The 25228-nt window shown below is 45.8% G+C and overlaps 1 protein-coding gene across 1 annotated transcript in view; it reads right to left on the bottom strand.

Moving 5' to 3' along the window:
• PLCD1 (phospholipase C delta 1) overlaps positions 1 to 21776 on the bottom strand; it is a 298909-nt gene extending 277133 nt beyond the window's left edge. Inside the window, exon 1 of the mRNA XM_078665274.1 lies at positions 21611 to 21776. Coding sequence (XP_078521400.1) covers positions 21611 to 21644 — 34 coding nt within the window. The 5' untranslated portion in view covers positions 21645 to 21776. The remainder of the gene's footprint in view (positions 1 to 21610) is intronic.
• Positions 21777 to 25228: the final 3452 nt, after the last annotated feature.

Here is a 25228-nt window from a genome sequence, read left to right as displayed (position 1 = left end):
CTAGGGCCTACTTTAGGGGTGACTGATATGTAGTAAAAGGGGAGTCACAGACATGGCAACCACTTTATGTGCCACATCATAGCAGCAGTAAACTGTGCGCGCAGGCCCTGCAGTGGCAGATGCCTGAGGCAGGTTTGAAAGGCTACTTTGGTGTGTGGTGCAAGCAGCGCTTCAAACCCACCAGTGGCATTTATTTTACTGGCCCCTGGGTATATGAGATTCCACTATACAAGGGACTGAAAGGTAAATTAAATATGCCAAACAGGTGAAGACCAATCTTACCAAGTTTTCAATAGACAGCACATGCACGTTAGCACTGAACAGCAGTGATAAAGTGCTCAAAGTCATAAAACAACCAACAACAGGTCAGAAAAAATACAGGAGGAAGGCAAAAAGTTCTGGGATGACCCTGCAAAAATGGCCAAGTCCAACACACAGGTTTATTATAATTTCATTTTACTTCATAGGGCCCTCGTGATGATGGCATAGGAGGAGTGGTGCTGCTCAGTGGGCATGTGGGTTTGGCCGGCCGTCCTGGGACGGCCAAACCGACACGCGCACTGAGATGTCTCCAACCTGAGCTGTGTTGCCAGGTTGGACACAGCAGGCACAGGCTCCCCGTCCTCATGGGAGCGCACATCCAGGGCCCTCAGGCAATTGCCAGCAGCATGAGAACAACGTCCGAATTGGCCGTAGGGTTGTCTGGGAGCCTCAGCCTGTGCTGCAGAGGAGCAGAAGAGCAGCGGTGGCCGTTAAGTTATTTTTTTTCTTTCTGTGCTGTTGTTGTTATCCAAGCCCCACCGCGCTGACCTGCCCGCCACTTTTCCCCGAGACTAACAGCTATTGCAAGGGATAGGCCACATATGTTGAGAAAAGGCAGAAAACTTTACGTAACCTCACCTTCTTGTCCTAAACGATGATGAATCTCAAGCCTAAACCCTCATCTTCCCTCTTACCTGCTGCCTGGAAATTACCTTTATTTACAACAAGGGGTGGTGATGGACAGAGTCTCTGAATTAAGCAGAATACTCTCACCCAGTCAAGAGATCAGGGCTAGATCCAACACCGTTTTTTAGCTCATTGCACCATCCCAGTTTCAGAACCTGGCTGTATGCAAATTAGTCTGTCCCTGGCCCAGTGCATCATGGGAACAGGGCAGACCAGACTACAAAAGCCAATTCTTACACTGGGAAGGAAACAAGCTTCCGGGGACCGGTTTCTGGCATTTCAGCCGTCTTCGGCCCGGCTTGCTTGAATCCTGATGGTGCAATGAGCAAGGGACTCACATCTGAGTATACCCTTCCACGCTTAGGGTGGACAAAAATATTTACAACAAGGGGTGGTGATGGACAGAGTCTCTGAATTAAGCAGAATACTCTCACCCAGTCAAGAGATCAGGGCTAGATCCAACACCGTTTTTTAGCTCATTGCACCATCCCAGTTTCAGAACCTGGCTGAAATGCCAGAAACCGGTCCCCGGTAGCTTGTCTCCTTTCTGGTGAAGAATTGGCTTGGTAGTTTGGTCTGCCCTGTTCCCATGATGCACTGGGCCAGGGACAGACTAATTTGCATATAGCCAGGTTCTGAGCTGGGATGGGGCAGTGAGATAAATAACGGTGATGGATCAAGCCCTGATCTTTGGACTGGGTAAGAGTGGTCTGCTTAATTCAGACACTCTGTTCATCACCACCCCCTTTTCTGAATCGTTTTTGGCCACTATAGGTGTGGCAGGGTATACTCAGACATGAGTCCCTTTCTCACTGCTCCATCAGGATTCAAGCAAGCCGGGCCGAAGAGGCTGAAATGCCAGAAACCGGTCCCCGGTAGCTTGTCTCCTTTCTGGTGAAGAATTGGCTTGGTAGTTTGGTCTGCCCTGTTCCCATGATGCACTGGGCCAGGGACAGACTAATTTGCATATAGCCAGGTTCTGAGCTGGGATGGGGCAGTGAGATAAATAACGGTGATGGATCAAGCCCTGATCTTTGGACTGGGTAAGAGTGGTCTGCTTAATTCAGACACTCTGTTCATCACCACCCCCTTTTCTGAATTGGAAATTACCTTTGGCACCTCACTGCTTTCCATAAAAGTCATCATGCTAAAGTCCATCACTCGGTAGTGCAGAGGTGTCCTGCTGCCTCCCCATGGACACAAGCATCCATACCCAGTGGAGATACTTATTTTACTGACCAGGTAGAGGCCAAGTGGCAGTTCATTCATCCATGAGTCAAAGTACCCATCTTGATAACTGGATATTTTTGGATAGGGGGCTCAGACATCTCCTGTCTCACAAATGTTACTCTGCCATCCTGTAGCCAAGGATCTGAGACACTACGGAGGTCCTTCAGACCCTCTGGTGGTCTCTGTGGAGTTGCTGTGAGCACTGAGATCTTGGCGTTAGTCTCTCAGCACACTTCCTCCCCTCTAGGGATCTGGCCTTGCGGAGGGATCATTGCCTGTGGACACATGACCTCCAGGGAAGTAAATGATGTATTGTCTTTCATTGAAGTAGGAACGTCTACTCTGTTCTTACCCCCATGTTTAGTGAGGGCTCACTCCTCTCATCCAAATCTTCACGCATACCATCCAACTCTACCGATTTAGGATTTAGGCTACCGATTTCTGGGGCTTTCTACCATTGCTGTTTTTGTATCCCATTCCTACAGCATTTTTAAGCTGTCCTGTGATTATAGTGTTATCACACCGCGGGCCGGCTTAAACAAGATGCAGGAATGGAGCTCTTGCTCTTGTTTCTAAAGCACATCATAGGACCACCACGCCTCAGTGCAGTGTGTGTCTCTATGCCCATTAGCACGGTTGGGCACTACATTTAATAAAGCCCATTTCATCTGTGACTGTGTACTATGGTTCATGTACAAATAAGGCACTGCAAGTGATGCTGGTGAAAAGGATTCTCAGCAACATGGTCCCTTTGGGTGGAAAAGTCCTCAAAAAAATCAAATAAAAAAATGTTCCGATGGTCATGTTATCTCCGAGCCCTCGAACGCAGGGGCAAACATCCTTTACAAAGCAGTCATTACATCGCACTGCTTTTACAGAGCAACTGTTACAACGCAACTGCCTTTACATCGCATGTCATTACAACGCATGTCATTAAAACGCATGTCACTACAACATATGCCATTACAATGCATACCATTACAACACATGCCATTACAATGCATTATAAGGTAATTAATGGATATTTCTTAATTTTTGGGTGGGTATGGGTTTTGGGGTAGATGGGAATAGTAATGTTTACCCCTACACTATCCAACACTTTCCCAACTGATGCACTCACTTCAGTGGGAATAGTAATATTTTCCCCTACACTATCCAACACACCCTACTGTTGCCCTAAAATATTATGCGTTATAATGGTATGCGTTGTAATGGTAGTTTTGAAAAATGTGTTTTAATGGCATGCGTTTTAAAATCATGCGATGAAATGGTAGTTGCAATGTAAAAAACGCATTGTAAAAGCAAGCGTTGTAATTGTTTGTGTTGTAACGTCATATATTCATGTATAGGAAAGTGCACGTCTCTGTCTATGAGAAAGAGTGATAGTGTGTTAGCGAGAGAATGTGTACGAATGGAAAAATGTGTGTGTACGTTTGTGTGTGTGTGTGCGCATGCGCAAATGCTCATAAGTGGCCCTGGTGAATTCCTTGATTTCTCTACAGACTTGTTCCGAGATACAATAACCATCCTGCCCTCATGCACCATAGTAGTAAGGCATTTCCATCCCCCGGATGGTGAATGTGTTGATTATTTGTAGACCAACCAGAGATGATATACAATCTGTTTCCATGCATTATCTGCAGCATGACCACACAGCTCCCTTCCCCCAGTATATAAACACACAGCTCTCAGGAAGGTGAATGCGTTGGTTATTTTGGAACATACTCACATACAATATACAGCCCCTGCCATGTGCACTGTGGTATAACCTTTCACCTCTCAAGGTGGGTGCACAGGTTGTTTCGGTCCCACCTATGTATAGTCAGGCTAGTGGTGATTCTCTTAAAATTCATTTATCACAAGAAACGCACCACATTTTGATGGGAGTGTGCTGTAGCGTTGACATAACCTTCAATAACAGGTTTTATGCACCATACCCTCTACTAAGGGTATGGTTCTCCACAATATTCAGGCTTTTGTACTGGTCTGGAATTGTGAAAGGGTTTCAAGGGAATTTGGGGTGTAAGAGTATGTGGAGGAAAAGGACCCCCACCGCCTCGTTTGCAAGGGGCGGGGCTGGGGTTTTGTTATCTGTTATGGTAGTTGTGAAATCCGGTATCGATGATAATATGAAAACATTACTGCCTGAGCCTGAAATTCCTGCCCTCGCAAACCACACCACAAACATGATCTGACATAATAGATTGCTACTGAAAGACTTCAATCAGTGCATGCAAACAAACAGCGTTGCTGTGCAGCCTTCTGCTTCGGGCCAGGGTGTGGCGGTGACACTGCGGCTGCCGGACGGTCGGCCTCAGTGTTCACTGCTGAAACTACGGTCCTGAAACCGGAAGTGTTCGGCCCGCGTGCACGCAGAGGCGTAACGTAAGCCCTTGCGGCGCACACGCCTTCAGCCCACCCTGGGTACTTGAGGGGGCCGGGGGGCACTCGCCTAGCCCAAGGCCAACAATATCTGTAAGATATCTAGGAGACTAAGGGGACCCCTGTTCGCATTCTGAAGGGAAGCCCCATAATTTTATGTTACGCAGGCCCATGCAGGGTCCCCCTAAATGTCCCTTGAAGTAGGCAGGTTTAAGGGTGAAAACTGTGATTTAAAGCAAATTGATCCATCTTACCATACACACATGTGCGTCAATTAGTGGTAGCCAAGGGTTTCAATTACTCCTCGTTGCTTGCCTTTTGGTAGACTGCGGCTGCCCGCGGCGCACGCAGTGGGCCCTTTAAGAGGGCGACCTCCTTAGTCCCGCTTCAGGCATCTCCCCACGCTTGTCACTGGGACCCCCTCCTCTGGGAGTCTCCCCTCTGGTCTGGCGCCTCTGCGGTGTCATTTTCGATGCGCGGTGGGCTGGGGACAGTTATTTATACCTGGTCACCCTCTTTGTCCCCCCCCTGGACACTACGGACTGGTGGTCCATGATATGTAAGGGGGATAACCCCCTACATAAATGGTAGAACCGATTTGATTGGCCATGGTGCAGTTTGGCCATCAGATGGGCAGGGCAGGCAGTGGGCAGGGCAGCTCAGGTTAGTCACCACTACCTGCCCTTGGATCTCCCGTAAGTTAACCAACCAAGTTGGCATACTCCTTGTATGTAATAAACCTGCAGCACACTTTTCCAACAACAAACGTGTGCGGACTGTTTTTTCTTTGCGCAGTGTGACTAATTACTGCTAAGCGAGGGGGTTGCCAATATTGGCCCTATTGGCACTTCTCCTACTACCTCTGGTATCAGGGATCATGATGGCACTGACAGCAATAGTAAGTAAACAAGGCTGTAGAAGTCTGTTTTTTTCTCCTTTCTGTAGCTTCAACACCTTGCCCTCAGCAGCAAATAGTAGGTTGTGAGGGTTAAGGGTGGAATAGTGGGTCCATCTTGTGATGTCATTTGTTGTCAAATGTTGTGCCATTTCCGCTGCCCCTAGCATTTTGACGAAGAAATGTACATTAATAAATCCAGTATACAAACAAAAGAGCTAGACCTGCTTTGCATTCTGGGGCATATTGAAGTGGGATGCTAGAGGTGTGACAAGCCCTGAATTTTCGTCGGTAAGCTACCTCACCGCACCAGAGCTATTTGCAGGGCTTTAAGTGGGCCGGGTATTGCCAGTGCTCAGCACCAGCAGTTCTAAAAAGCAGGTGCAGAGACGGGTCCCTATCGGGCTCTCCATTTTTGCTCTCACCCTCAGGATGAAAAAATAAATCTTAATTATGCAGCTGTACCACCCTTCACTGCCTTTGATGTAACTTCAGAGAGACTCGGTATAGTTCTTCCACAGTCTCATCATTTCCGAACTGAGGTTTTTTCAATATTATATACAACAAAGCCATAGTTGTTGCTTAATTATCTTATGCAACTAATAACCATTAACAAAGCCAATAGTCCTGGCTTGTTGTATATGTAATAATGCGTGTTGTTGTATTATATATCTGGATGCAATGACAGAAGTAGCAAAATACCAGTCGGGCAGCACACTGTGTTAAGCAGAGATTTTTAGTTTAAGTGTCTTTAAGGCACGCCCGTAATTATATCAGCCACGCCCCTTTGAAAAACCCCACCAGTTTTTAAATCCCACTTAAAAGTACTGGCTATTTGCCAACTGTTATTTTTTTGTCTAAAACTACCTAGTGGCTTCTTTACTGATATTTCTTTATGTCTGCTTTGTAAATTTACATTATGTTTTTCCTATATATCCTTTGGAGCTGCAGAGATTGTTTTATAGCTCTGACACAGAAGCCCAGCTCCAAACATAAATTAGACAGGAGAAAGCAAACATGCAAGGGAGAAAGGAGATAGCACTGACACAGCCAAATGGTCTAACATTCTATTGTGATAACCTCTTTGAGTGAGAATGAAAATGTGGGGTGAGAATAGTTTTGAAATGTTATGTATCAAAATGGCTTTTGTGGGCCCCTAAGCAAATCTGTTTTAAATTCTTGTGTCTCTGTTCGGATCCTTGAAAATAAACAGGGGGGCTTAGGAACTGGCCCGTGTTAAACTACAGTAAAACAATGAGACATTTTCGACACTTGTTGGCAGTCTCAAAAAGGACGACAATGATCCTTTAAGTAGCTAGTAGAGTAAATAAATGTAAGTAATTCCCTAAATAAAGCAATACAACACTATTGCAGCATATGGCGTTCCATATGGCGTTCCAAAGGCTCCAACGTATTAGATATTTTTTTTGGGGGGGGGGGGGGGGGAGTATTTTGTACCTGCAGCAGAGACCTGTATTTTAATCAGAACCCAGGTTCCAGTCTTGGTGTGATAGTTCAGTATGTTAATGTGCCTGCTGCAAAAATCAGCATGTCACATTGCATGCCACAAGTTAGAATCCTAAATGACCCAACTTAGCCTTTAAATTTCCAGCAAGGCTTTGGTGGTTCCAATAGTATAGTAGCTACACCTGTCAGCATGGCTTGTCTGCTGTTAGTGGGACCCTAACCACATGTCACCTACTCTACTACATATTAGAAAAGCCAATAGAGGAACTTTTCATTAGAGCTGCAGTACATTTAAAGCAACAGTCCTCGGAATTTGTGGCAAGGCCGCTACACTTTTTATGTGACAGTTTAGGCACATCTCAGTAAAGCTGTCATTTGTATGTGTATTTGCACTGAACAGCCCAATTGCTTGCAATATACATAACCTTGTGTTTGGGGCCAGACCATTAACCCATTGGCACATCTTAAATCAGCCCAGAATAGTTTTTCTCTATCACCATGCTGTTGGCATATTATTCAGCCTGTTATGCAGTGCTTATATTACAGTACATGATGGACTATTTTACAACTTAAAAATATATTCAGCCATCACATTCTTTCCTGCATTCAATTCAATTCAATGTTATTGATTTAGACCTCTTCAGAGATCAACAATTTGAAATAATACGTGAATCATACATTCAATTATTTATCTCTCAGTTCACTGTTTAAGCAATATTTTGCTGTGCTGCATGTGTTTTTTAAACGTTTTTGTCATGATTCAAATGTAGACCTCGAACCTAAATCGGCCTCCTAATTTTATTGTTTACCACACCGCCAATATCACAACCAAAAATGGCACCATTACCACACGATCACCAATACCGCTGCCACCACCACCAATACCTCCACCAATACAGCCACCACCAAGCCAAATGCTAATGTCACCACCAAAACCACCCCAACAAGAACACCTCCAGCACTTTTATCTTCACCAGTACTGTTGTATATTTGTAACTAGATCCAACCTGATCTAGCATAGCTATGAGGTGTCATGGAACATGGAATGGTAGCTATGTCATGAGTGAGGCCAGGACTGGCATCTGCTGTCCTGTCTTGGTAGGGTTGGTCGCACACTTGTACTTGGCTCAAAATAAAAAGTTAAGAAGAAATTGATGGTGTGTTTGTTTCAAGTACCACTTCCATTACTACCTACACCAATATCACCACCAATATTGCCATACAAACCACCATCAATGCCATCAACAATTACACTATTGTCGCCACCAATAATACCATAGCTACCACCAAAACTTCCAGCAGACACCACCAATCCCACCAGTGCCAATTCCACCAGCTTCACTAATACAACCACCAATACACCCATCAGTGCCAATACCACCACCAATACCAAAGCAACCTCACAATACCGACATTAATGCCAACACCTAAACTTCCGCCACTACTAGCTCTACTAATACTACCATCAATGCAACCACCAGTACCAGCTCCACCACCACCACCAATACCACACCACCTCCACTACTAAGCACTAGCTGGATTTTATGTGCTTTTGCCTATAAAAATAATTTCTGCGCGCCAGTTTATGCATTTGTTGTCACATTAAACCCAGATCTATTGATTTTGACACTGCTTGTGTAATAAACAGTACAATACTTGTCAGCAAGGCTGCTGTGCTCTTAGTGAGGCAATCCAGGCACTTCTCAGAAGGCCTGCTACACTTTATTTGGGAAAATATTACATATTTAAAGGAGCCCAAATCCAGGCACATGTGGGCAGGGATAACAGGCGTCCGATGGGACAGCATAGACACTTCTCAGCCAGACTAAACTACTTGTTATGTGAGAGGGGTCATATACATTTATAATGGAACTGTACCACCCACGCCCCACAGAGCTGAGCAAACATCCAAACCCTTAAGTGCACTTCTCAGCACTGCTGCTATGCTTTCAGTGTAACCGGCATGCCAGAGATCTAATGGATGAAAGTATGCTACATAGCCAGACAAGCCCTTGCATCCTACATCATTAGCTCTTTTTAAAGTTAAAAGCTGACTCTATAGTTAGCTGTGTCCCTACTTTGACCACTTCTTTGGAATAAATGGGTGCTGTAGGGCTGGATTAATCTCGTCCTGAACACCTTTTCTGGACAGAGAAGTGTTGCAGGAGAGTATATATTATTTTATTGAGTGCCACTACATCCCCCGACAACTATATCGCACCCACTGAGCTTTTCATTATCTTAGGGTAGTGGTTGTGTCGCCCTCTCTTTCTTTGAAAATGTATTGAATTAAGTCGCCCATGTTTACGTTTAAGCTTTTACCATTAACTTTTTTAAATTATTAATTACCTTTGACGATTTAATATCCCAGAATGTAGTGTAGATGAAGTAGGCAGGCAGTGTAGTAGGTGTATAAAGTTGGGGTTAGATGTTTCGGCACCGAGCACTTTTGAAGAGAGGCTGCAGCTGGATATGCCCTTGCCAGCTACTGCCAATTTAGCACCACTCTTGAATAAAAAGAATCCTACGCTGAACACCGGTTCTTCATAAAGAGAGACCGCCAGCAACTATCTATGTAGCTTCCTGTGGCTGTCCTATTCATTATGGCCCTTCCACTACACTAAATCAATTCACCACCAAAAGATGTTTCCTTTTTTTGGTATGAAGAGGCGAGGCATACTATTTGTTGGGTAGACCATAGTCACTAAAATCAAGTCTTCCCTCAAAGATATTTTTATAAGAGAACAGGTCGGGCTGAGGTGGCTCAGAATAACGGGGGCGCGTTTATCTGCGTAGAGATTCAAGAGTTCCTTGGCATGCATTGGATTTGTCACTCCTGCATTGCAATCAACAATCCTTATTCCAGTTGGCACGTTGAAAGTGGCAATGGTTTGGTTAAAACTCTACACATTAAGCACTAGCTAATAGTGTGAATTTAAAGTGGTTTGCATAGAATATGTTAGATAAATACAAAATAAACCTTCATTGAACCAAAGAGGGGCACCATCTATGCTTATTGGAGATCAGCATCCTGTTTCTGAATTTAATCCTGGTTAAATGCAGCAAGAACACATTGGAGGTCATCAACAGCAAACATAAGCCATGATTCCTGACCAGATGCTGAAGGGCGGCCTCCCAGCACTGTCTCACAAACCTCCTATCCAGGGACAGGTCACTACACCATTAAGGGGCCCCCTCCTGTGGAACTCTCTTCCTTTGCCTCTTCACCACAAGCCCAACATCACACCAATTCCCAAAACACCTGAAGTCCCATCTCTTCCGCCAAGGGTTTCATCCTGAAAGATTTTTTCAACCTGCTTGGACTCAATTTTCACCTCCTCCCCTGTTAGGAATTTCTCTTCATAGCTGTGTACACATCCACGGTCTTTTAGCCAATATAATCGGATAACTGTACTGTAAAATAAAATGGATTGCTTGGCACAATTTCAAAAGATTTCTTGGGAAAATGCCCAAATCCATTATAGCGCATCAGACTCAAAGACTACGTTCAGTCACTCAAAGGAAGACAGAGCAGATTTTAAAATGTATTTGAGGGTTAATTTTCATTACTTGGAGAGACCACATGTAATTGAGCTAACACTCTTACTGATGATTGCTTTCTGCAGTCTATGAAAGTCCTTCTCAGGAGAATAATATTGGTGTGCTTACCATGATGTCTGCTCAAAGGACAGAAAACTATGTATGGGTGGAGACAAAGTATGCCCACCCTTATGTAATGAGGATGTTCCAAGTCACCAAGGAATATCTTGACCATCTCTCTAAGGTCCTGTAATGCAGAATGAATGGCAAAAGCCTCTTTACATATTTTTTCGACATGTATTTCCTTGCACTACAGGATTCCTTTAATAAGTTACAGCTGGATGCAGAGAAGTATCCGACATCCATATGGACTTACTACTTTATGCATTACTACCTGATGGAAACCCACTGCCAGTCCAGTCTTCCAGAGACTATTGTGCTCAGGGGCAATTGCGCAGATCTTATCACAGGCATTGCATGTTGTCGCTGGAACCACAGGAACCGGACACAGCTGCGAGCTCACTGATTTGCTAAGTGCCTCCATTTTAGAATTTCAGGAGCAAGCAAAGCATATCTGTCAAGGTATATTATTGAAGCTTGGGGTTATGATGAAACTTACATGCAGTGCACATAAAAAGCTCACAAAACTTTGGCTGTCCAGTCAGTTCTATCACTAAGTACTTAGGGGCAGATTTACGACTTCTGGCACATCTCTGCTAATCAGCAGAGATGCGCCAGAAGAGTTGCGACGCATCTGCCCACCCGTGCGCCACCACTGATGCGCCGCATTTACAATGTGGCGCACCGTGGCGCTCAGATGGGCAGATGGGCAGATGTGTGACGCATCCCCCGTCGGAAAGGCGGAGCATTGCTAGAGTTGCGTCGCAATCGCTACGCAGCTCCAGCAAGGCTTGGGGGTGCCCTATCCCTAACATGCTGTGTCTATCCTTATGCCTGCTTCAAGCAGGCGGAGGGTTTTGACGCAGCATGGCCTTAAAAGGCCAGATTTACACGCCCCTTGCGCCTCTTTTATGGTGCTGTTGCGTCACTTTTGTTCACTCAGCCACTTTTAGGAGGTGTTCCTGCGCCGGAACGCCCCCCCCCCGCGCGCCGGAACACCTACATATGGCGCAGGGCTTTACAACGTGACGCATCTCCCAGATGTGTCACGTTGTAAATACCCCGCAGCATGGCGCTGGCTTTGCGCCACTGCTGCGCCACAAAAGTGACGCAACGGTGCCATAAAAGAGGCGCAAGGGGCTTGTAAATCTGCCCGTTATTCTTTAAGTGAAATGGAACAGAAAAAGAAATAGCAATACTGTTAAGCAAGACATCTGTACTGACTGTCTCTGGAGTTAGAATGCCTATATACGTCGCATTCTTATAAAAGAGTGTGGCACTTGTGGGTACAATTGCAGTGAGGCCTAAACGCTCTGTGTCCAGTTCTCAGATCAGAAAAATCTGTGGATTTGCTATAGTCGTCTCATGCTTACATGTCTAAAAGAGATTTATATGACAAGCGCTGGACTGCACAGGAGTCTCTGTCTATGAGAGGGCTCTTCATCAGATATGGTCATAGGCCAATTAAGGTCACAGGGATGTGTCTAAGTTATGTTATGTTATGTTATCATACACTTGTAGAGCGCCTTATCACCCAGAGGTCTCTAAGCGCTATCAGCGGACATACGCCATCAGCAGAGCACCGAGCTATCCGCTCAAAGAGGCCCCCACGCCTCCAGGAAAAGCACAGTCTTCAAATATTTCCTAAAAGGGAGGAGATTCGTTTCCGGAGATCAGCTGGTAGGCGGTTCCAAGCCTGAGGGATGGTATAAGAGAAGGCTCTACCGCCAATGGACGCAAGGTTGAACCTGGGGCAGACTAGATTACATGCCCCTGCTGACCGAAGAGACCTACTTGGCACATACTTGGTTAGCCCGTCTGTGTACTCCTAAGTCAAATGGGCCTTGCAAAATAATGTGATTGTAGCAACTGCACAGTCCTTGAAAGTCTTCTCCTGTCCAGGCATCCAATACCTCAAACAATACCTGCACCCCATCCTGATCTGGATGTCCAGGACCTAAAGGAAGCTCAGAGCCACCAAGAGAGAATTTCCACTTTTTGCCAAGAAAACCAAGCAGCACCTAGTCCAAAGCTGTCTTAACAACATTAAACTGGATGTATTCAAACACAACTTTTCAATAATTGGCAAGTTTCTAAAACTGATTCCAAACACTGACCTCACCTTTAAGGAACATATAACAAAGAATAAAAAGACTGAAGAAAATGAAACCATGTCACCCAGAAAGTGAATTCAGAATTTCTGTCTAAGCCCTCATACTCCTTCATCTGGAAGGGGGAAAAGCCCTGCTCTGCAGCCTCCTGTTCTGTACGCTATTGATTTATTTAGTTTTGTGGTGCGCAAACTTGACCCATTAGGGTATCAGAGCGCTTTACAGGAATAAGCAGTAGTATACAAAAGACTTGGAGGGGGGCTGGATACAAGATAAAAGGGACAAAGTACAATTTACATTTTATGAGAAACGAAGGTCCCAAGGTCCATGGAGGGATGGCTGGAGGTGCCGGGAGGATAGTGTCTGTGTACTCCAGGGGATGCATTACAGAGGAGATAGAACAAGGTCTCTGAGTGAAACAGAAGGCAAAATTTAGGCGAGGAATTTGCCCATTAGGATGGTTTTGGCATCCTTTTTCAAGTGAGTCGGGATTCTTCTGATGGCGGGCAGGAGTGAGTTCCATATTCTTGGTGCGGCCCCAGAGAAGGCCCGATTGTAAGATTTCTTTTCCTAAAAAGTTCTGGTTGAAGCAAGAGGTCTCTGGTGGAGCGCAAGTTTCTGGTTCCTCCAGATATCATGAGTTTCTGGGCAAGATATGCAGGGGAGTTTGAGTATAATGCCCTTGTGCGTGATACATGCCATTTTGAGTTGGATTCTGGCCTGTAGAGGAAGCCAGTTCAGAACTTTCAGATGTGGTGAAATGTGGTAGAACTTCCTGGCGGCAGCGTTGAGGCAGGCTTTTACAGGTGCCAGGGAGATCTTGGGTAAACCCGGCTGGTAAACATACTGGCCTCTCTTATGGGAAATCTACAAACTACAAGTCTTATAAAGGGCCTGACGAAGTAGATTCACATCCTACATTACCCCCACCCTGATGGACCGCCACTGGCTCCCCGCACTTGCCTGCACCATCTTCAAAATCAGCTCCATCATTACAAAGCCATCATCTATGACTATCAGCCCACCAATCTGGCAGCAAGCTCAATACCCCTGAGGGCTAATGACATACCCACAGCCAGGACGTCATCAGAGTGGAGATGAAAAAGTGCAAAAAAGAGAAGACCAGGAATGGGTCATTCTCTATTTATGCACCCAGGATCTGGAACAACATCTGTTTACCCATCAGGACTGCCCCCAACCCTGCTCCAATTTATTAAAGCACTGATGGTGCACCTTTTTAAGGAACAAAGCATCATGACAAACTAACAGTCTGCCCCTACTCTTTGAATCCAGCTTACCTTACAATCACTTTTTGACTGTGTTTCTGCCAATGACTTTGTACATTGCTCTCTTGCCCTTTGTCTAGGTTTCCACTACACAAACTCAGTCTACAAAGGATTGCATTGACACTGGTTCAGCACAGGATGTCCACTGATGGTGATAGTTCAGGGAGGGAGTGTAATCTGAATCAGGACACTGTAACAGCAGACATTCGCGTTCAGCAGATGGCTGGGTGGGAGATCAACAAGGGAGGACAGTGGACGACAGAACGGCAGGGAGTCGGCAGCCATGGGAACAGAAGAGCACCTTACAAAGGCATGCTGAGAAGTAGCAGTCACTCAAAGCTCTACTTTATCTCTTCCCTCCTTGTTGCACTCATGCTGGAGTAGAAAAAAAATAATAATAATCTACATTTGTAAAGCGCGAACAATCACCCATAAGGGTCTCTAGGTTCTTTCAGGAAGATTAAGAAAGCTATTGCCCAGAGTCACATGGTGCTGGGCTAATCTGCAGCCGGGGATCGAACCATGATCCCCAGAGTCCAGCGTCAGTCGCCCTGGCCACGGCGCCGCACCTCTCCCCCAATGGATCTACTTCATGGATGAAGTTTGAGATACAGACTCAGCAATGTCATTGGTGAATTCTGCTCTTTGGTGTTGTGCTGGACAGAGTGACAATCTCTGATTTTGGTTGTTCCCCTATTGAGCCTTTAGTTCTAGTGAAGATCAAAACAGGGTATGAGCACCCAATCAAACTGTAATATGAATTATCGATGGCAGGATATCGACGAGACAGACTATCGTTACAAGAATATTGAGGGACAAAACATTGAAGAGGTAAGTGCACATAGGGTAGTAAGGATTTACTATTCTTAACTCCATACCTTGAAGATATATCTATATTACCAAGGTATGTCTATGTGAAGTTACGTATAGAAAATCTATACAAGCTTACCTTTAGATATTTTGTTCCTTAGTATTCTTTTCAGGTCATTCCTTCTCCTTCCCCTTCAGTTTCCATCAACAGCATGACTTTTCTTCAGCCCTTGTGTATGATCCTTTCTCCTTTAGAGGAGACACACGGGCAGTTTTTTGTCCTATGGTTCGGTCTTTCCACTATGGTGGTACACAGAGCTACTCAAAGTAAAAAGGTGCACCTCCATACCTGGCTCAAAGGCTGGCATATATACAGACACACTGGCAATAGGCAATTGACCACTAAGAGTTATACCCAAGCCTCGCCGGGGAAACCCTACAACCAGCTTTATTAAGTTTCCTGCCCTCACCCCATAACCCCTCTCTCACACTCTCCCATGGTTACAGATATCAGGGGCATCTGTAACTCTGAGGACCGAGTTAGCAGATATTATGTGTGGGACCCTAAGTATTCCGTAGTAATTACAGGTCCTGATTACCCAGGTTAGTCTTTATTATTCCCTGATACTTCACCTAGAGATTTTGATTACTTTAGCCAAACATCTCCTAGTTTAACAGCACACGTTCCATGTATTTACTGCAACCTTGTAAATCTCAATGGGGCTGGTGACTCTATTATCAGCCCCATCAGGAAATACATGGCACTCTTAATCGACCTCTGTGTCTTTTGGGGAATGGAATCAATGCTACTTGAATCGGGAAACATCCTTTACAACGCAACTTTTACCACGCAGTGCTTTTACATCGCAACTTTTACAACGCAAACCATTACAACGCATTGCGCTGGGGGGCGCTCTAGGATAGGGAATATATTTGATTTACTATCCAACACCTTCCCTAGTGTCCACGGGGACTGGAGTTGGAATAGTAAATTGAACTATTCACTATCCAGCACCCCAAAGCACTATGCGTTGTAAAAACTGCGATGTAAAAGCATGCGTGGTAAAAGCATGCATTTTAATGTCATACATCCACTTGAATCTGGGTGTAGTTATATTTCAGCTCTATGGAAACCTGCACAGCCCCTCTGGTTGCCTTGGTGGTGACAGTTATCCCACAATGTGTGTCATGTTTGCCAATCTGACGCAGACATACCTTCGTCCAATCAGTTGCTGCCGCTGGACTCACCCCTCCTTGCCAGAGGTGGACACAGGATGATGGAGGTGGGCAGTCACACCATCTACATTGTGAGTGTGTTCCTCCGCTGTTCTTGCCTCAGGCCTCAGACTGACCGACCGAAAATAGGGTGTGGTGGGGTTCATTGACCAGTACCGATTGCTGCATCTGTGAGTGCTATGCTATATTTGTCTTTCTTAATCAGTAACTTATAATAAATATAACATGAATACGTTTAAAAAAAATTCAGGCTAAACTGGGTTCTTCAAATGGAAGGGGAATGGATCTGTACTTATAAGGAAAAGAGATCTCTGGTCTTTTAGTTTCTAGAAACATCATGAGCTAAAGCCATGACACCCACGTGAAGGCCAAGTGATCCTTCACTGGCTGGAGGAAATGATCCAATAAGCCTTCAGATTCCTTGAAGGGATCCAACATAATCCATTAGCATCTCACATGAAGGAAGCACTCACCCCCAGCCATATAGAAGAACTATCAAGCAGGCTGTTGAGCAAGTACAACTCGGCCTAATGGCTAGAGCGGTCGACCTCAAAGCTGGGGAACCGGGTTCGAGTCTCAGCAGGGACATTCCGCAACCTGTGATTCTGGGCAAATCACTTAATGAAATGAATGTGTCTGTCTGTAACATCAAGCCGTCCAGAGTAGCCGCGAGACAGGAGAATTCAGGAAAGGAAATCAGCATCGACAGACAAACAGCGCTTAATTTGTGCTGGTGCTTGCCGGTGCTCAGCACCGGCACTTAATTGCCAGCATCAGGGCTTACAACTGTCTCAAACATGGTAGTGGTGTCTGCCAATTTAGGTACGAGCACAACAACTACTGTTTATTATTTCCATTTCAATTTACAATTATTATTATTTGCCTCCAAAGTCATTCTTATAGCTTTGGGGGCCTGTAATAGTATGAATGGTCACACTTTTAAGAGTAGTGTGTTGGTGCTGTCATTGGCAGTGCTGCCAGGGCAACGGATGGTGCAAGCTCTAGTGTCCTCCTGTCGCGAGCCCCGGCACTATGTTTTTTACAAATTAAGCACTGCAGACAGAGCAGGTTCACTAGTGTCACAACTGTGAAGAAACTTACACTTAAAACAGTGGTCTCCCAACCTTGCGAATTCTGGGGAAGTGTTAGAAAGTTAAAGATGCTCTACACCTGGTATTGCTTCAGTTATCAACATTCAGTTAAGCAATGTAACATAGGTGTGAATCTTATTATTTGTACATAATAACACTTTATCATTTAAAAAATAAACCTTCTTGTGATTTATATACTATGCCTAGGGCAAATGGAAAGATTAATTATGTGTCACAATCCACTAAAATTAGCAGAAAGAAAATTTAAATGATGCAGCATAACAATGCTTTCTGTTCACTTTATGCCATTTTAATACACATTAATACTGTCTGGAAAAAAAATTACCTAATTAATACCAGTTTAACACCTGACTACACCTATCAGCGTATGAATTGTGACTAACTAATGTTTGCTACGGGTCTGATGCAGCACAATGACACTCATAGTGCTTTTTAAAGTACCTTTTGATCTGTTTTACCTACCAATATATTTGTATTTAAGTCTGTAAATAATGCAGCAGACAGATGGTGGATTATACGACAAGTGCAATTAACGCGAAATTATGTAGAAAATCCCATGGAGCAGAAACTAAGAATTCCTGCGACTATACCCCAACTATTCACAATACAGCTGTTAAACAGAAATACTGCACAGCGCAGTCTCATGTAATGGGGTCCTATTTTCTGGAATCATGTTCACTCGCTTAACAAGCCAATTGTTTTTTATAGATTTAAATGGAGCTACTTGCAATATACCCCTTACCTTCAACTGTCTAGTCCTAGTTTTCATAGCAGGTTTGGCAGGGATAGGGAGGTGGTGGCGTTTTAGTATTTTGTAGCATCCATTTGGTTATTTCTGTATTAAAACTCCTGTGGTTTCGAAGTGGCGGCTTAGTTAGCCTAACCTTCCTCTTGTGCGCCTAACCATCCTCTTGTGCCCCTAACCTGTGGTCGTGGTTGAGCGTGGCCTGATAGGACACAGAGATGCCCCTGGCTCCAGGGGTTTTAGGAAGACCCCAAAGGGGATGTTGCCTTCAAGGGTGCGATCAGAGACCTGGGACAAGTCTGACCATGGGGAGAAGCTGCTGCACCTCTACCGCTGTCTGTGCAGGTAGATGGTGCTGGTCCTGCGTGAGTGCGGACAATCTGCATCCCGGGCTGTGTGCGGAGCTGTGCCGGAAGAGGCCAGGTCCCCCAATCGAGGCCATGGCTAGAGCATTGGGAATGGGCCTGATGTCAGGCTAGAGGGGTTCAGGGCCTGGTTCTCCAGAGTCCACAGAAGTCAGGTAATCTGAGAGTCATCAGATGACAGACACAACAACTCATTATTGGTAAACTGAGAGGATTCATTCTAAGTAGGCACAGAGCAGCCAGAGGCGCCAGTGTAGGAATGTGGGTCTGCCATCCCAGGGGCTAGCCGTCCAAACAAGGCGGGAGCATTGAGGCATCATCCTTGCTAGGATGTAATGTGACTCATGGTGTAAGTAATGTTGTCCCTAGTCCAGGATATTGAGCCAATAGCTGCCTTAAGCCCATACTTGTAATGAGGAATGGAAAGTTCATTGTTAAATGGCCATGGCAAAACCATCTTCGTGTACTCTTTGACATGGCACAGCATGTGAGCCATCACCCAAATGTGCATGACTGGTATAATAGGCTTAATTTGTGTCTCCTTCTGTCCTATACTGTTTGACTCTACGAACTAAGGGCCTCATTACGATGTTGGTGGGACCGCCAACGACAGGCTGTCAGTAGTGGTCCCACCATCATCCAGGCCACTGGTCTGACCGCCGCATTACAATGCAATCGGCCAGACTGCAGCAGTCGAGGGAAAGACCGCTGCCACTGACAGGATCCATGATCCCGTCTGGGCGGCGGTCGGTATCCTATCTCTTCAATTAACCACTGCTAAGTGGCCTGGGGGGGGGGACACATGTGGTGCCCCCCACACATCCATGCACGGTGTGCCAGGCACCATATTGTTCCCTTAGTAATGACAGGTATCCCATAATGTCTGTCATGTTTGCGTATCTGATCCAGACATACCATTTGTCCACATGGTAGCTGGCACACGGTGCATAGATGTGCACAAAGTGCTTTTTTCTACGGCTGGTTGTGCTGAGGCCCTTTTCCTTAGTCGCAGCACATTCCGCAGTAGAAAAAAGTACTTTCAGACCGCCGTACTGGCGGTCTCATCGTAATAGGGCAGTGGGACCTCCAACTCCTTGTCGGATGGTCTCCTGCCCAATGCGACGGCAGGACGACCGACCGCTATCGTAATTAGGGCCTAAATTCTCATGGGCTCTTCATCAGACTCACTGACCCAGCCTACATAGGCATAACACTAAATACGTGGAACAGTAGTCTCTAACAACTACTGCCAATAACAAAGTGTAGTAGGACAACCAAGCAACAGAACAGTACACCCCTCCTCCATTCCCTTTAATCACAGAGACACAATTAGAAATGCAGATGGGTGCACAACTAAAGCATCTGCTTCCATAACAACAAATAACTAAATTCCCTCTATAGCAGAACCTGCATGCAACTAATCAGTATACCTAATAATGTTGCATAGTATATACCGCTAATTACAGCATTTACAACTAACACTACAAATTTATTCTGGGCTCCATGGAGTAGCTTGCTACACATTCACAAGGCGCTTCAATGCCTTCAATCTTCTGACTTTAAACCACATATACGTGCAGGTTAACAGCAATATTGCTTTTTACGTAGCACCTCATACATACTCTGTAGTTTCAAAGCACTGTCATAAGATAATGTTACCCCAATCAGTGGTACTAATTTTTATCAGGCTTAAAGGTATGAAAAGTGTGAAACTGCCCTGCTGGAAACCAAGCCTGTGACCACTGTGCTACACACCCAGATTATTGTGTCAGCAGCTCTTCCTACAGTAGCAAACCTTTCCATGCAAACCAAGCACTCCTTCTCATTCTCCATTTCCCTTTAGCCTAGCTTAGAATTTCTGGACTGCCTGTGCACACAATACGAGCAACACCACCTTTCATCGTGGACACCCATACACAAAGATGCCATTTGAAGCAGGAGAGACACCACGCCTCCATTGACACCTGGAAGCAACAATTGGTTGACCCCTTGCCCCACCCTTAGCTGTCAACAGCTTCTAATTTGCAGTGGAGAAGTTAAGAAGGGAGGAATTTCATAAAACGGATGGTGCTCTGAAAGACCGGTTTACTGTGTGTTATTTCATCTGCCTTCATGGCCTCTGAGAACAGAGGTGGCAAAGGTAGTTCAAGGGGTAGCAAGGGGTAGCAAAGGGCAAGCGAGAGTTCCCTGGCTTCCCCTTCTTGATGTCATGGTTTGTGATTGTTCCATTAAACAAATAATGAACAAGTGAAAGATAGAACAGGTTTGTATGGCTCTGTTCTGGAAGTAAATGGTCTCTGGGCACTTCTGTCTGGAAGAATAGAAATCAGGGGCGTAGATTACATTGGTGCAGCAGGTGCAAAGGCACCAGGTCCCAGGGGGACCACTGAGCCTGCAGATTGCTGCATTTCACAGTTCAAACAGCAATAATGTATATAGCAAGGACCCCCTGAACAATGATTAGTTTAATTCCTAGGTCAGGGACACACAATTATGGGGAAAAACATACCTAGGCAATTATATCCTCTTGTCTATGTAATAATAAATGGGAGAAATAACAATTCCAAAGAACGAGTACTGTATTTATTATTTAAGATTGTTTCAGAGTTTCATTAAAAACATATTTTTATACATAATTCAAAAAAGTAAAAAATTGTATCAACATACAATATATACTAATTCCAAACATAATATTTTTAAAATATGACAAAATGGAAAAAAGAGAAGCATAAAACAAATACAAGGCAAAAAGATAATAAATGTGGCACAATCACATTTATTATCTTTTTGCCTAGCATTGTTCAAAAAGAAGGAACTGCTACCATGTATTTACCCAGTGAGCATTTATGTCAAAAGCAAAACTAGAGGTGAAACAATGCATAGAAAACACAGCATAAGGTATGATTAACTTCTAACCTGGGACATTTTGAAGTGTCTGAGTTTGTCATCTGTGTAAAAACTCCAGTGGCAGTGGGGTAAGGTGGATGCAATGGGACCTCGGGCAAGCAAGGGGAATGCTCCCATTCTCTGGTTTGGTAGGGCAGAGCAGCTATAATTGGGGTGCTTTGGGCCCGTGTCAAACCCCCACCCCCCGGATGTGAAGAGGGGCCCCTCAGTCTCATATCACACAGGTGTACATCGGTCTTAGGCTGAATAGGAACCGCGTGAAGGGTTTAGGGACCCCTGAAGGTTTGCCTCCCCCCAGCAGTAGGGGCCTGTATTGCACCCTTGCTTTGAGGCCCCGGCACCCATGGGGGCCGTTTCTACTGCACCGCTAGCTAAACCCCCGTCTGGCGCCAGAAATCTCCGTACCTCGATCATCTGTTAGGAAACGCGTGGCAACAGTGGGAAAAACACACTTACTTTTAATCTCATCCATGTAGCCTCTGGATACCATGATGCCCCTCGGGAAGTAATGAAGAATGTGTAAAACAGGCCCGGGTGCTCCAAAACGACTTCAGTTAGTTTGGAGTTTCTGCTTGACCAGTCCAGACGCAATCACTCCTCTTTCCTCCTCGCCACAGGACCGGCCCGTGTCTAGTCCACCTGTGGACTCCTGGGCTGCCCCGTCTTTAATGCAGATACTTGCCAACAGGGGGCAGTGTCCGTCCTTGGTTTCCAGCGGGTATTTGAATAAAGGGGCGTTCGTCCCTACATGCCGCGGGTGTCTGCTGAGGGGGATGGGAAGCCTGCCCCCCTGTGACGCACAGGTGGCTCTGCGCGCTCTGGGATGTAGTGCTTGTATGCAGACAGGACGGGGAGCGCTGCGGGAGCGCTGCGGGGAGCTGCCGGTCCTCAGATTCCTTAGGAGGAGCCGGGCCCCGGATCCTGCTGCTCTGCAAGCAAGGGTGGATTCCGGGATCCCGTGGTCTCTGCTGCTGCTCGCCAGAGGGTGGGGTCCTCTCTGTCAGGATCGTCCTGTCGGGCTGGATGCTCGAGCCTGTCAGACTGTGATTGCAGCACCAGGCTCCTCCTCGTCGCCCTCGGGCTGCGGGGATCCACCCTGCTCTGGAACTCAGCTCTCGGCAGGAGCTTGGCACCGGGGACAGGAGGGCAGCGGTGCCGCAGAACGGGGGCGCTGCTCCAAATATACTCCCGTGCCAGGGGTCACAGTCGCCCCACTATCCCGCATCGGCACCTCCAATAAGCAGGGGCGGCCAGTGACCTGAAAAGAAGCTGTGCCCACTGTGCCACTAGGCGCCATCACCCCCTCAAGAGAAACACCCGAGGGCCAAGTAGCCCGCTTAGAATCCTTAGAAATCGGACACACCCCAGAGCTGGACATGTGCCAATGGGGCATCAGACATCGCAGCCCAAACAATGGTCCGGTATCCGAGTTCCAGCTGTGGGCCGCTTTTTTGGCCAGCGGGGTGTCCGATTTGGGCTGTGTTTGCGCAGTTCAGATGCCGCCACCAGTCGTTCTGGAGGCGGATGGGCCTCTATTACCACCCTTTTACCAACGGGACGGAGGTGTAATTCCCACTCTCTTGCTGGCTGGCCCATTAATGTATGCAGATTGAGCAGGGGGCCTGGGCACTTGTATTCAGGTGTGCTTCACCTTTGTGAAGTAATCTCTGCACAAATGGCCTTGGCAACATTTGCATTTTTTTTTTATCTTAGTGAAGTCAAGAGACATGCCTCTTTTATATAACCCCCTCCGTTTTACAATACTTAAAACATTGAAGCAGTGTTATGAAAAAAAGATGCAATCCGCAGATGTGGGTCACTTTTTTTTAGGGTGCCCAGGTCCATTTTTGATCCCAATCCAACCCAGGCTGCACACCCAAAAGTCACCTAGAGAAAGACCGAGCCTACGAGATGTCCTCTCTAACAATCTCACGCTTTGAGTAGGACCTGATTTATTTAATTATAAGGCTTTATATAGCGCGAACAAGATCCAGAGGGATATCAGAGCGCTTTACAATATGATGGAAGGAAGGACAAAAATGCAATATCCACATCAAATAAGAAAAATAACCTTACCTCACAGTATGCCCTCTGACTTCAACTCCACCCAGGAGGAAGCCATAACAAACCTACAAAGTGTCCCTTGACCCCACCCGAACCAGTCGCAGTGTGCAGGACATAAACACACACATACATGGTAAACTCTGCTAGCTACGTCATCACAGAGTACGCGCTGAGCATAGAGGGGTTCCTTCAATGCCAGCCTCGACCCACAGCCGGGCACAAGCCCCAGCGTGCCCATAGAGACACTGCCCCTACCCCCACAGCAGAGCCTAAGATCACACGGTGCCTTGACAGTACTTCCTCTGACAGAAGGGCGTGCACACCTGCATGCATTTCATTTATAAAGAGTCACTCCATTGCTTACTCGTGGAATTTGATAGAAAACGCACCCTGGAAGAGAAACAAGAGAAGGTTTTCACACTTGTTGACGCGAGCCACATCGAATTTCACCTCAGAGAGCCCGCAGGTCGAATCCACTTGAGGCCTACTGCATTCCATAGGCATTTCCAGGAAAAACCCAGCGTCGGTAAAGGGGCCTGCCTGAATCTGCTCGGACTTAAAGGAGCATTGTATGTGCCAGTGAAGCTCTTTGAAGGCGAGTTTCCACTCGCCACTTTCCCCTTAAGGTGCATACATTCCAGCAGGACCGCGCCCTTATATACACAGAGATAAGCACTGTACAGCCCAGCTCGCCAGCCCGTTTAAAAGTCTTCGGCAACGCTGGGCAAGCTGCTGAGTCTTCCAGTGAGCCATTGCTCTTACACCACGATGATTAATCCCCGTGCCTGCCAATTCATCAAAATGGCTGCATTTTTCAGCCAGGGGCCAATATACCAATGCTTGCAGCAGGGGTATTCCCCACACCTTGTCATTCTGTGATTCTATTCATGTTTTGTACAGCCCCCATACGCACCACAGGCAATCAAACAGGTACACCGATGCGCAAATATTTTGGCACAATGGCACAAAGGAATGGTACAAATCTTCGGCACAAAAAGCAGCATAGCAAGGTGGGCATGTGCCCCAAGGCAGTCCAGGGAAATGGGCCCTCAATTCCGTGGTTGCCTAGTAAAAGACAAGAATAAGTGGGGTGTAGTGTGCCTCACACTTTGGTTTTCTGGTGCCACTGCACCTGCTGCACTGCTGATTGCTATAGGCCCCTGGCTGGAAAATGCGGCCATTTTGTTGTTGTGGATGGGGGGAGGTAGAACAGGATTCTCCTAGCCAAGCAGAGTCTACCAAAATGCAACATTGTCAACTTATGCCGAATGAAAAAGCATTCTGGGCCAAGCTGCCAAATCTCATGATGTTTAGCTGGAGGCGTTGTATTTATAGGGCTCACCCTGCGTCAGATGCAACAGTTATGTGCAGTGGAAGGGTCTTGAAAGGCTACTGGTCTAATTTACCATGCTTACAGGCACGCTTGTAGCTTCTGGTCATGTTTGACTCCATAGTCCTGGTCAGTGATTAATTTGTAAAATATGAAGTGCAGGTGCTCAAATGTTTGTCGGAGGCCACGCCCACTTTTCTCTGGCCCCACCCACTTTCCACTGGCTCCACCTACTTACTATATTAGCGCCACCCACATCATCAACTGGCACTGCTAAACGTCAGAAGTAATATATACCTGATCTAAATTTCTGCAATGGAGCCTTCCTCATAGTAAGGTTTTGATAGGAGGTTCCCCAATCCCCTGCCCTATGAACATTTTGAAAAAAATTAAATCAAAAGTGCATTTAAAGCACAATTTTGGAACAAATTAGCTAAAATCACTAATGCATTGAAAAGGGTCAATCTCAGTGATGTATGTGCTGATTGACAATACTGGGGTAGAGTATGCCATTTTTAACAGAGTCTATGAGTTCAAAGGTACAATTTTTACATAGCTTATGTGGCAAAATAAACCAAAATGTTGTGAAAACACTCTGAACAGATAAACTGAATAAAATCATGCAATACACTTGAATGATTCAGTCATAGTCACTTCCAACAGCCGAAGAGGTATGGGGA

This window comes from Lissotriton helveticus, chromosome 10 (assembly GCF_964261635.1).
Source record: "Lissotriton helveticus chromosome 10, aLisHel1.1, whole genome shotgun sequence".
Classification (NCBI taxonomy): Eukaryota; Metazoa; Chordata; class Amphibia; order Caudata; family Salamandridae; genus Lissotriton; species Lissotriton helveticus.
The sequence above is the reverse complement of the archived record's forward strand: the minus strand, read 5'-3'. Positions and strand labels throughout refer to the sequence as shown.